This window comes from Centropristis striata, chromosome 3 (genome assembly GCF_030273125.1).
Source record: "Centropristis striata isolate RG_2023a ecotype Rhode Island chromosome 3, C.striata_1.0, whole genome shotgun sequence".
In the NCBI taxonomy this organism is placed as follows: Eukaryota; Metazoa; Chordata; class Actinopteri; order Perciformes; family Serranidae; genus Centropristis; species Centropristis striata.
Window position 1 is genome coordinate 16,262,991 of NC_081519.1, and position 14,113 is coordinate 16,277,103.

The following is a 14,113-nucleotide window of genomic DNA, read 5'->3' on the forward strand; positions in this document are numbered from 1 at the left end:
TGTTACATAATGCAACCTTGACTCAGGAAAAACAGTATTCTGTGCTCCTGTTCCCACTCATAATTTGGAGACATTCATGCCAATCCTCTCCTCTCTCTCTCTCTCTCTCTCTCTCTCTCTCTCTCTCTCTCTCTCTCTCTCTCTCTCTCTGAGCATCTTCTAACTCACATTCGTACGAAACAGATATATTCCTATTCATCTCACAAGAAATACTGCCAGGTGCCCCAAGGGGTATTTTTTCTTCCCGGTGGTCTGACAGCGTTGACTCTCTACAGCAAGTGCCTACTATTCATCACAGAGAAAAGGTTCCAGCGGCACCGCCTCAGTGTGAGAGCGCTCTGACTCAGAGGCACTCTTTCACCAAGATGTGCTAAATTATTATTTCTAGACACACATTTTACTCAAGGCTCTGATCTATAACCCATCATGCAGCTCTGTCAGCTGCTCTAAGGTTCAGGCATGCACACGCTGGGGTGGATGCTGTGCACAGTTGTGGATGGATTTTTTTTTATTGGACTCACATCACCTATTTTCTTTTCTTTTTATTTATATTTGAAGTTACACTAAGAGTGCATGAATGCTATAAATGCCTATAGACAAACGAGACCTCTGATTCACTATAAAATATATAACAGAATAAAATATTTTACAAAAGAAACAACAAAACAGCATCTTTCAGATAAATTAAACAATGAATAAATACAAAAATGTTTTGTCGATAGCCAGGGTAAATTACAGATTTTAATCAAAAGTTCTGAAATACATTTAAGAGTAATGAGTTAACTGGCAGGTGGCAATGCTCAGGTCTCACCATAGTGCCGACAATTACACTATGAAGTTTGTTCTGGAGCTTTCCATTGTATCATACAATGTCTAAACTTTAAACCTACAAGAAGTAATTTTTAGGCTACTTGGGGGCAGCAAAAACAAGCTATAAACATAACATTAGCATAGTAGCGACAGTTTATTGATATATCAACTTGTAAGTTGCCCATTTACTCATCCAGCAGACAGAGCAACACAAGCATTCATTCAGAGTTGTCTCTGTCCATCTGGCACATGTAAGCCAAATAATGTCTCTCTAATTAGCTTTTTTTTCTTTTTCTTTTTTTTTTTTTTTTACTCCTGGGGAGAATCTGGCTCTTTAACTGCTAATGTTTCACTATATTCAGTTTTTCATTGTAAACAGCTGCCTGCTGTGGCCAAAAACAATGTTATGAGAAAAGTTAGAGTAAACCCTAAGCTGTACAGCTGTGGCCTGGAAAACAATGAGCTTCAAGATGCTATAAAGCTCAATAGGGGAACTGCAGAGTCAGGTGATGATTCTTTCATCATTATAAGCCACCAGTTTTACATGGTAATATGATCAATTGAATTGAATTGATAACAATCCAAACGATGCATTTGTTTCAGCATTCGGTTACACTAAAAGTCAGCTGATCATTTTTCCCCACTAATTAACCTACGTTTTGTTTTAAGCTTGATTTTCACAAGCTAAAATTAGCATTCAAATTAAAATATCATAGTTATGTGACTTATGGATGCTCCTTTCTCTCCAAGCTAGCTAGCACTGGTGTTAGCTGCTAAAATTTGTAATGTTTGCAGTGCTTATGCTACCTGCAGTCGCTCCTCCCCAGTTCGAATATCTCATCAAAATATGATGAACCAAAAAAAAGCCAAAAAGTAGTCCACAAACCAATGGGTGATGTTTTGGCAGCTCTCTCCACTTCTTATAATCAGTCCTTGCTTGGAAGCAACATGCATCAGAAGTCCTTAAAGCGAGAAACCATCTTTGCTGAGGAAGACCATGTGATACAATGAAAGCTCCAGAAAAGCTCCTCAATAGACCTTTTTTTTTTTTTTTTTAGATAATTTTGTCAACTTCTGTTACCCAAGTGTATATAAAGAGTGTATTTTCAATTTTAATTAATTTCTATTGGCAAAAGTGATAAACAACAATAATATATTGGGGCACTTGTACATCCATTGCTTAATTAGTTCTCAGCTAATTAGTGCCACTTTATTTACTTTATTTTTTTAAATTCTGTTTGTATGAATACTTTCAAACATAATTTTTATCCGATACTCGACCTCATCATCTGAGAAGCTGTTCGAAATATTCTATCTGTCAAAATCAAAAGCACACAGTGAAAGTGAGTCTGAATACAGTTTTCTGCTCTTTTCTTTATTCTTGCACGCACCACATTCTGCTCCGTCTTTCATTTTAATTCCCTTTTCCTGGAGCGAGAAAAACAGAAAACGAGAGCACAGGTGTTGCTGTGTCAAAACAAAATGATTCTGCATTGACTTAAATTGAGAGAGAAGCAGCGAGTTCTTTTATTTGTCTCAAGGACAGATCGGTAACCCTGAAACACTCAGTTCCCTTGGCGGATAAAGGGAGAAAACAAAACAAAACATCCTTGTCACACATCAGCAGTATTGAGTGAAACAATGAGTGAGATAGAAAAAGAGAGGGATAAACAGAAGACAAATCCACACATAGACACAAAAAACAGACATTCAGTCGCACGCAGCTGCAGTCATTCCACATTCAGATGAACACAAACTGTATCTGGGCATCCAAATTATTTGTGAGTGCATGAGGGCCTGAGGCTTACTACTAAGCCTCAGTTCAAAGCCATCCTAGATTACCTTGAGGAATGATGATGATAATGATGGTAGAGGGAGCTGACCCTGGGGACTCATGACTTTAAAATTCCACTCATTAAGTCTTATGTTAAGAGCCTAAACACTGTTGGCAGAATCAAAAACAGCTTGCATGCTATTCCTCGGAGCAAAATCTCCTTCTTTGGTTGTACAGTTAACAGGGTACAGTGTAGTAGTGTCACAAGCTGATATTGGGCTTTTTTCGCGGTAATTGTGGAAAAAAACCATATAAAAGCTTGATCCAGGATGTCGTGCATTTTACCTAACATTATCTCAAATATCTTACAAGTGAACTTTGGACCTTCAGAAGTCTGTCAGGGCTGATTTGGCTTCAATAAGCGGCTGCTTGCAAGGTGACGGACATGACGTTCAGAATGTCTAGTACAGCTTGAAGCCTCCATCTGCTCAGGTCACTGGTCTAATCCTTGTGGGAAGGTCTGTGAGACCAGGACTATAACTGCATACTGTAGAAATAGATTCCAGAGGTTTCTATGATCTTGTATACGTTTATAATATTCATCCTAAATAGTTATAGTCATTTTTTCACTATGGAAACATCTGATACCTCTTGTCTCGGTTTGCTGAGCTATTGTTGTCAACGCTGGTGTCAAATATTCCTTGTTCTCCGTCCCCATCCAGCCCACTCTGTCTCTTCCACAGATATGCACCAATGGCAACACTTCCCCACTGCACTGAACAACATTTAGAGACGACAGCAACCTCTCACACCATTAGAAATGGCCTCTCCGACACAAATAATTCATAGACCTGTCTTGCTCCGTCTGCAATAACATGTTTTCTACCAGAGACACACATCAGAGTGCTCTCAGATCTGTGTCAGTTTCACGGAAATTTGATGAGTTAAACGAATCTGTGGCTATTTCATGGATTCCTGTGAGACCATGTTGCCTGCTCCCATAAACATCAATCTGCTAGCTGTTAACTCGGTGGATGTAATTTGTTAATGATACCAAATTTTTATATTTATTTCTATTTATATAAAGTGTTCGAATACAGGCTGTATAGACTGTGAAATGTACTCTTCTGAATGGACTCGCACTGCGTTCAAGAAAAAAATGGAGCCCTTATCTCATAATTATGCTTCCTCCCACAGTCCAAAAACATGCATCTTAGGTTTAATTGGTGACTGTAAATTGCCCGTAGGAGTGAATGAGAGCATGAATGGTAGTCTGTCTCTGTGTGTCAGCCCTGTAATAGTCTGGAGACCTGTCCAGGGTTCATAACGCCTCTCGACCAATGTCAGCCCCACGACCCGAGTTCGGATAAGCGGTTAAGGATAATGGATGGATAATTAGTAGACAAGATCTCCTAATTATGGGAAAACCATCTCAAAGTCATGAGATCCAGGGGCCCTATTCACAAAATATTTGATCTCACCAACAGAAGGACTGCTAAATAAAGAAATGCTTTTTAAAAGCTCAGTGTCATTAAAGGTTTGTAAAATGTTGACGTGTTTACAAGGAGGATGGCTGGCAGGATTGTAACGATTGTTTGTAATAGTCCTCTTGAGTAGTTTTAACTTTTCACAGATTAAGGAGCTGGTTTTTAACTCGAAAACACTTTGTAAAGTACTCTTAGAACAAAAATGTAGGAGTCCTAAAATTAGGACTGACACACCCATTTTTTTTTTTTTTTGAAGAGTTACCACTAGATCAGCAAGTTGGGAGTTGTTTTTGTGAATTCTTCCCCTGATGTTTTCTTGTAATTATGAAACAGTAACTCACAGTTATGGGATACGGAAGTCATAATTCCAAAATAAAGTCTCCAATTTTTTTCTTTGGTGAATGCAACAAAGATGTAAAATTAAAAATAACTACATTGCAATGCAGTCAGAGCCTTCTTCATGGACTTGCATGACATTAAACCCTAGGTGCCATCTGAGGTAAATATGGGACTACTATTGACAGTTTAAAAAAAATATTTAATATGGAAGACATTTAATAAACATAATGTTCAATTTTGACTATTGATAAAATCCAACAGCTGTACAGTTAGATGTCTCTATTTATCATACTATAGTCTCAAGGCACAAAGCAGTTTAATGCGTAGCTTTGAAATGTTAGCCGCAGTAGAGCACATGCAGCTGACTCCTGTATGTAACTTCATAATAATTTTATATTGGGAATAAAATGCCATAACAACTGACTGTAGGGCAGAATGAACAGACTCATTTACACAAGCTTACCTGATCGATGTTTCATGTTGTTTTGGTGATCTCAGGTGAGGCGGAGAAATAGGAGACAACGCATCAATTAGGGATTGATTCCTGAAATGTCTGTCAACAGTTGCTGCTGTCTGAGAGTGTCTGTTAAACAGGGGATAAGTACAAGTGTGAAAAGGAAAAGAGAGGGAAGGAGGGCTGGGGAGGCAGGAGCTTTCAACAGCTCCAGAGGGCTTGTCTAAACTTAAGAACGTGATTCAGAAGTGGATTTTCAAACATCCCAGGGGTCAGTTTGGAGAAAACTCTCTGCGGTTCCTTTTCTTTTTCTTGCTCCCACATAAAAGCGGTGAGACAGCTCCTCTGCAGAGTAGCTGGATGACAGCAGTGTGTCAGCAAGTTTGTATTACATCAGATATTCCTGAGAAAGAAGTGACAGACTTACAGGGGAATCTGCTTCCACATGCTGCCAAATGTAAGCCAAAGAGCTCTGCCTCCCGGTGTTTAACATTACAAAGACAAGTGGCTTCTAGCTGTGTTTTAGAGTGTATCTACACCTCACTGCAGGTTTTCAGCAGCATATCTAATTTCACTTTGGAAGATATATTCATGTTTTCCATTACAGGAGATAATATTTCACGTTCAATGGGACAGAATCTGACACATCTGATTTGTTGTACAGATATTGATCTTGACTCAGAGGGTGCATCATAATGCTGCTATGATTTGAATTATGATCACCTCATATAAAATCAGCAGAAGAGGACATGCTTTATTTTGGTCGATAGCATGTGTCGAATAACATTAGATGCACCTTTAATGTGTTTGATATCCGTATAATGGCGATGTGAGCTTGTGTGGGTTGTCAAGGCTTTCCATCAATTTGCATTAATCAGTTAGTCTGTCCGTGCATGTATGATCTTAATTTTTTAATTTATGACTGGTGCAAAAACATACTTATTATTATTACATATAAGTGTATGGAAACAAACTGTGGCAAAAGAGATTTGAGTCTTATAAGCCATTAAACAAATAGTTGTGAAATGTAATCTCCACTGAATACCTTTTACAGAGTTCTATTTTTCTAGACTCTACAAATGACTGTAAGTAAAACCGACTGTGTCTTACTTATGTAGATGTGAGTAATCAACTTGGATCAGTGATCTGTGAAGGGTGAGTGTATGCAGTGCAATTTGCTTTTATTTAGTGTGTTTTGCAGGGGTGCATGAGTGAAAAAGATGACCGAGTTGAGCTCTCTAATATAGGGGTGGGGGGGTCATGCCCCCTCCCACTCCCGAAAAGAAAGATTGTGGATTTTAGCACAAGAATAAAAGGAGAATACTTACCCTAGAAAAAAAGTAATCTTTCTACTAAATTCTATAAAAGTAAAATAAGGTAACCTCAGTGTAGACCCTTATCTTCTCATACCGAACACTGTATGCCCAAACTACTGCACCACCCCTAAAAAGTTTCTTCCTTCAGGCCATCACTAAGACAGTTAACTTCAAACAATCTCTGTGCAATAACCCTCAAACACCAAGCATGAAACATGTTATAATTACAATCAATATAAGCATTGCTGTATATGCTGTGAATACTCCTACATCCTACATATATAAAGCAACCTGTTACGTGTAGTATTCCCGTCACAGATTACCTCCACACCCTCCTGCAGCTCTCACTCCCAGTAATTTTCCTCTCTACCTGCCAGCCACTCCCAACTCATCAGCCAAGCTCCACTCACCTGCCCACTCAGCTGCCTCTGATCACTAATCAAGCCACTTTAAACAGTCACTGCCAGATTGCTCTTCGCTCCTTGAAGCCAGACTTTCCAGTGATTTTATCGGAATTATTTCCTGTTGCCGACCCTGCCTGCCTCCGATCTACCCGTCTCTCTTAGGCTGTGTTAAGACTGCAGGCGAATCTGATTCAAATCAGATTCCTACTCAAATCTGATTTTTAGGGCTGACTGTCCACACTGTTATTAGCAAGTGTCCAAATCGGATATGGCTCTGTTCAGAGTGGGCCACATTATTGACTGATCTGACATCTTATATCTTGCTGTAGTAACGGCGTCAGAGCGTCTGACGTCATATAATTGCAACAGCGACAAGAACAACAACAACAAACATGATGGACGCAGGTCACCTCAGTATATTGGCCTTATCACTGTCCAGTAGAGGTGCAGAACATCTCAGACGTACCAGAGGAGAAACCGGGCGGATGGACGCCCCCGTCGGGCCCGCATGAGTCCGGCGCGGCTGCCGGTGCACACGTCGTCTCCACGCTGCCCGCGCTACGCGTGCCGCGTAGAGTGACGTCACAGACAGTCAAAACCGATCTGAGTGTTTGGAGCGGTTCAGACTGAGACGCATCTGTCCAAATGCGATCTGAAACTACCTCCCGAAGGTGGTTTCGATCTGGTTTGCAAAAATCGGATTTCATGTGATTTGTGACTGTTCAGACTTCAAAAGAGCCATCCAGTTCCAATCTGGATGGGCTAAAAATCGGATTTTGGCTGGCAGTCTGAACGCGGCCTTAGACTTTATTGAGAGACTTTGCTGTGGCATTCAACCTGTTCTGTGAGCGAATCGCTTGCATTGGCCTATACCTTCTGAGCTTTCCATTAAAGTCATTACTAGTGTTCATGGTATCCTGTGTGCTGCAAATAAGTTCTTAGACAACCTGTTTCAATTCCAGCACCTTTTGGTTTTTTATATTCACTGTAATTTTTAGGGCCCGAGCAGGCAACGACCTGCGAGGTCCCTATTGTATTTCGAATGATTTTTTTTTTCTTCTTCCCAAATGATCGCATTTTTCACTGCCTGAACATACCCCAAAACTCATGAAACTTTAAATATAAGTCACACCTGGCGAAATATTTTATAATCTATTGTCATCCTGAATTTCCACCACTAGGTGGCGCTATAATAAAGGAAAGTGTGTTTTGGCTAATAACTCCCACATACTTTATCGCACATTCAAAAAATATCCATGCGTTCACTGAGTTGTTCTGAATCTCGTGATATAGGCCAAGACCAGTTTTTTTTCCGCAAATTCGCGAAATGTCGTAAACATACTTTTTCGAACTCCTCCTAGGCAATTTCATTGTTTTGCACCAAACTTTGCACACAGCATCTATGGACCCTCATAACAAAAAGTTATTAAAAGAATTTTGATAACCCAAAGAATACTCAAGTTATTAAATAACAACTTCCTGCAGGTGGCGCTATTTTAAACACAAAACACGAAGTGTTGCATATCTCCACTTTGGTGTGTCTGAATGACATGAAACTCAGGTCACTACTTCCCCATGAGCCCCTGAGGCTCTGTGCAAAATTTTGGCCGATGAACACTAGGTGGCGCTCTTTAAATTGAAGTATTTTATATCTCCAAATCGGTAGGTCGGATTAACACCAACCTTGGTATACTTATTGTCAATGCATTATCATTATCATGTTTTATTTATATCTTTTTATCTATGTTATTTACTTTATTTGTACCCAGAGGTAGATTTTGTTTGCAGTATAGAGTCCTCATACACACACACAAAAGAGGCACATATCACGCATCATTCAACTTAAGACAGTGGGAGTTAAGTTAAATAAAAAATAAAAAAAAAAGTTCTTACAGGTCCAGACTATACTTAGATATTGATGTGAACTAAAATACGAATAGCAAAAAAAAAAGAAGACAGAAAAATAAACAAAATAAAACAGCAAAAACAAAATAAAACTTGTTTAGGCTGTAAAAACGTAGATAAAGGTTCAAATGTATATATAGAAATAGTAAATACATACATAAAAGCAACAATAAACTAGGACTGCAAGCAGTACTGAACGGGCCCTCGCAGTACACGCGTGTCGGGGCATGCTGCCGTCGGGGTGTCTGCGTTACAGGGGCCAGTCTATACCACCCCTATGAATTTCATTGCTTTAAGTGTTATAGTGTGGCCACGGTACCAAATATGAAATTAGACTGCCACCACAGTGTCACCTAGGGGCCGATCAATAAAACCTTAAAGGGTTATCCTCAGGAGGGCATTGACAATAATTGTACCAAGTTTTGTATAATAATGCACAAACTATCCCTTTAATCCTCATACAGTGTCTGAAGGAGGACTCTTAACTGATATGTATAAGTTAGAAGAGGCAGGTAGCAATGGTGGAAAGTAACTATGTACATTTACTCAAGTACTGGACTTAAAGTACAATTTTGAGGTACTTTTATGTACATTTTATGTAACTTTATACTTCTACTCCACTACATTTTGAGGCAAATATTGTACTTTTTACTCCTCTACATTTAGCTGATAGCTTTAATTACTTTTCAGGTCAAGATTTAAAATGACAAACATGATACATTTAAAATTATTACCCATTTTTATAAATGAAACCACTTAAAAGTTTATTAGGTAGTTAAAATAAGCGGAGTGGAGTCATTTCACAGTGTGGCATTAGTACTTTTACTGAAGTAAAGGATCTGAATACTTCTTCCACCACTGTCCTTTTTACTTCTTTACTTTTTTATTTATAATTTTTATTTTTAAATTTTATTTAATTTTTTTAATTTTTAATTATTTATTTATTTATTTTTTCCGCAATGCACATACGCGGCCCCGCTGCGCAATGTCGTTATTTGGATATGAGCTTTGGCTAAAAATAATGCGCAATACTCTGAATACTTCTTCCACCACTGTCCTTTTTACTTCTTTACTTTTTTATTTTTTTTTATTCTATTTTATTTTTTTATTGATTTATTTTTTCATTATTCTTTTTTTATTTTTAATTTTAATTAAAAAAAAAATATATATATTTTTTTAATTTATTTTTTAAAATTTTTATTTTTTTCTGCGCAATGCGCATGCACGCCCCTGTTGCGCTACTGCGTAACGCTTCTGCTACAGTAGCGCAACGGAGCCGAAAAAAACCAAAAACAAATTATAATTATAAAATAATAATAATAAAAAAAAATTAAATAATTAAATAATTAAAAAAAAAAAATTATAAAAATAAATCAATAAAAAGAAAAATAATAAAAAAGAAAAAAGTAAAGAAGTAAAATGGCAGTGGTGGAATAAGTATTCAGATCCTTTACTTCAGTAAAAGTACTAATACCACACTGTGAAATGACTCCACTCCGCTCATTTTAACTACCTAATAAACTTTTAAGTGGTTTCATTTATAAAAATGGGTAATCATTTTAAATGTATCATGTTTTTCATTTTCAATCTTGACCTGAAAAGTAATTAAAGCTGTCAGCTAAATGTAGAGGAGTAAAAAGTACAATATTTGCCTCAAAATGTAGTGGAGTAGAAGTATAAAGTTACATAAAATGTACATAAAAGTACCTCAAAATTGTACTTTAAGTCCAGTACTTGAGTAAATGTACATAGTTACTTTCCACCATTGCTACCTGCCTCTTCTAACTTATACATATCAGTTAAGAGTCCTCCTTCAGACACTGTATGAGGATTAAAGGGATAGTTTGTGCATTATTATACAAAACTTGGTACAATTATTGTCAATGCCCTCCTGAGGATAACCCTTTAAGGTTTTATTGATCGGCCCCTATGTGGCACTGTGGTGGCAGTCTAATTTCATATTTGGTACCGTGGCCACACTTTAACACTTAAGGCAATGAAATTCATAGGGGTGGTATAGACTGGCCCCTGTAACGCACTCACCCCGACGGCAGCATGCCCGACACGCGTGTACTGCGAGGGCCCGTTCAGTACTGCTTGCAGTCCTAGTTTAATATTTATATCTGTACATAGTACTCAAATGTTTATGTTTACCTGTGTTTAGCTTTGTTGTCCTTGGTTTAAGCTCTATGTCTGTAAATGTGTGTAGAAGGCTGTTCTCTTCAAAGGGGAATTCCTCAGTGGTCACTATTTAAAATATGTATTTACAAGCATGATTTGGTGACATTATCGAAGAAAGGCGTTAACGTAATTTAACTTTTTTTTTAACAACCATTTCAGTAACATTATTATTCAAACTATTTTCAATATTTTGAAATCCGTCTGAAAGGTTTGGATCTGCCTTTGATAAAGGTCATTCCCCTTTGCCTTTTGTCTTTTGAAATTTCCTCAGCACTGAATTATAATTATTTAAAAAGACCAGTTTTGATATCTGCTAGATGGCCTGATAATTCACTGTAATGCACACAGACAGAGACTAGATTAGATCCATAAAACACATCTGCCAGGCCACAAGCCAGACTGTTATGATGGTACAAGGTGTGTAATCATAATCAAGCAGAAGCACTGTGAAGCGAGAATTTTATGATCGAAGCATTAATCTGACTGTGTGTTGAGGATTTTTACAGTCAGTGTTGTAGTTGGATGAAACATAAAGGGCAAAGTGGAGTAAAAATGATATATTAGTGTAAAAAGCAGACAGGCAAGCATGGCAGAAATTTTATTTTCTTCTCATCATTGCTTATCTGATCTCATACATAAATCATGCTTCTCATATGGCAGCACCAAACTCTGCTTATACAGTCAGTGCAGATAAGACATACATATAAATATTCACAAAACAGGAAATGTGTTATCAGACGGTTCATTTTATGGCGATACTGGATGGTAAATCATAGTCATCTATGTACATTCACATAAAGAAAATAAATATTTGCATGTAAAATAATGCTTATAGGACACTTTACTTCGTTAAACTTCAATAATACATTTTGAGTTACCTGATAAACATGTGGCAAGTGTGTAAAATAAGATAATACACTTAAATATCATAATGATCCCTTCATTTATGACACCTGAGAACTAACTGAACTTAATTCTGACATTCACAATGAGAAGTGCATTTATCAGTTGCAACTGTAAGACAAAATGTTTACTGTCTTTAAAATAATTTCCCTTTGGCTGAAGTGTGCACATGAAAACGTACAGTAAGGCACTGAGATAGCACCATCTACAGAAAGCAAATATGGCTTCTTAATCAGTTGTTAAAAAAGTATGCTCCCCTACACACAGTTAAGGTGTAAAAAGTTCTTCTTTTTTAAATTCTAGACTGTCTGAATTGTTCTGTGTCTTTCAATGTTTGTTCAAAAACTGCATAGAGATACAAAAACATACATATACACAAAAAGTACCCTGATATTGTCCCAAAAACAACACGTCACATCAGTATGTACAGTTTGTATAAAAACAACGATGCAGGGAAGAATGTGAGATACAGAAGGCGTAAAGGTTTACAGGCAGCATCTGGACAGAAATCACGCTGCAGGGCCCGTGACCTCAGCACTTTGAGAGGTGTCTCCAGGGCCCGGACCAGTGCATTATATCTCCGGAGTATCTACTGGAATTTTATTGGCCTGAGGTGAAGTCTTTCTTTTAAGTTGCTCCAGATAAGATAACCTGTCTGCTCTGTGAAAGCTAAAGGCTAATGGCTCTCCCCGGTCACTGCACGCTACCTGAGAGATATGCAACAACACAGAGGAATGTGGTTCTGTCTGATGTCTGCCAGCATAATCTCTACCACCTCCTCCTTATGATCCAGTAATGTGTTCTTCCAGTGTGTTTGTGTGTGTGGAGTGTGTTTGTGTACGGGTAAACGTCTCACTTCCTCCCCACGTCTGGTCGGTAAATCCCACCTCCACACCAACATACACACACTTCATTCTACAAACATAGGTTATTATTATACCCTTCAACTGCCTCACAGCTCTCCCATACCTGCTGTTGTTAAGTGACGTTACTACTTTACTTTCACACAGGACACAAACGCATGTTTCCTGGTTCAAAGTTTTTGTTGTATTTGACTGCACATACACCTCAAAAGTATTGAGATGAGAAATGTGCTAATGAGTGAGGCTGTAAATGTTGTAGACTGCCAAGTTAATGGAAGTATCTGGACAGATTTACATCAGTTGCCCACAACAGAACTGGAAGGATCGCTGGACCTTCTGGTTACATCTGAAAGGAAATTTCACTTATCTCACAAATCACAAAACCAAGAAAGTCCTCTACACAAGCTGCTCGATGGCACACAGTATAAAACAGGACTGTGGTTATACTAGTTATCTGTTTCTGCTAATGTTACCTGAAAGTGATAAAGGTTTAAAAAACAGACCCACTGACTGGAGACACCTCACTAAATATGATAAACAGTAACACTTAGAATAAACCCAACTTAATGAACTGGTCCATAAAGCAGCATGTGACTGTAACACATGCAGTGTGGAGTAATGGCAGGACCAAACTGGAAGGCACGTTCTGGCAAAAATCTCAGAAATGACAACTGTGGTGTTTGCTACTGACAACAAAACAGTTAAATGCTACAACAATACAAAAATAAAAGGAGAGTACAATAAATAAGACATTTCTATCCTGCTATGTACAGTACTTACACCAGATTAATTTACACTATACAAACATATGGGAGTGAAAGAGGTCAGGGCGGGTCGGAGCACCAAAGAGGAGGGATGGCTCGACACAATGAGAACCTGAAGGACTGCCGAGATGAATGGAAATATATAAATATATTTTTAAAAATCAGTCAGTTACTATGGTACAAAAATACAGACTTTTTTTTTTTCAAAAAAAAATACTTGATTGAGAATTGTACGCTGAAATATCTGCCTGATTTATTCCTCTGTTTACAAGCATTACTATATTATCTCTGCTTGGATTACAGATTGCTCTTTTTAAAGCTGAAAAGTATTGTTGTCATATTTAGAATGCATCCCACACCTGTTTGATGGTATTTCATCTACTCCACTGTTACAGGCAGACTGGAGCCAGAGGACGGTGTACATTTACCACAGTAGCCTCCGCACATTCCTGACACTCTGCTGCCATCCTGTGGACACAAGAGGAACAATATTATCACAACAGTTACTGTATGTGGGATTCTGCTGCTGTTGCTTACAGAAACTACAAAGAGATTTTTTGGTTTCAGTTTAATACTGATGTCTGTATTTGACCTATGTATACTAATTATTGCATGATAATTCTTATTGCCTGTCACAGTGGAACGTGACAAAATGATTTACAGCACACAGACCAGAAGAGATTATGTTTACATTTTCCCATTGCAGCGAGTAGTATGTTAGCCAGTTGAAATGAAGCAGGAGATTTTTCTTTAGATAAAAATTTGTAGTTATTGCTGATACTAGGGCAGGGCCAGCAAATAGAAAAATTAAAGAATTGACTGAAGAACACAATAAAACCTAAAGCAAGCAAGTGATAGAGCATGGGCGAAAACACAAGTCAACCTTGTTCAGTTATTCAACAGATGAAGAGAA

At 37.9% G+C, this 14,113-nt stretch overlaps 1 protein-coding gene across 1 annotated transcript in view; it reads right to left on the reverse strand.

Moving 5' to 3' along the window:
* Nucleotides 1-13,531: 13,531 nt before the first annotated feature.
* Nucleotides 13,532-14,113, reverse strand: part of LOC131966925 (A disintegrin and metalloproteinase with thrombospondin motifs 9-like) — a 50,743-nt gene continuing 50,161 nt past the window's right edge. Inside the window, exon 39 of the mRNA XM_059328608.1 lies at nt 13,532-13,668. Coding sequence (XP_059184591.1) covers nt 13,579-13,668 — 90 coding nt within the window. The 3' untranslated portion in view covers nt 13,532-13,578. The remainder of the gene's footprint in view (nt 13,669-14,113) is intronic.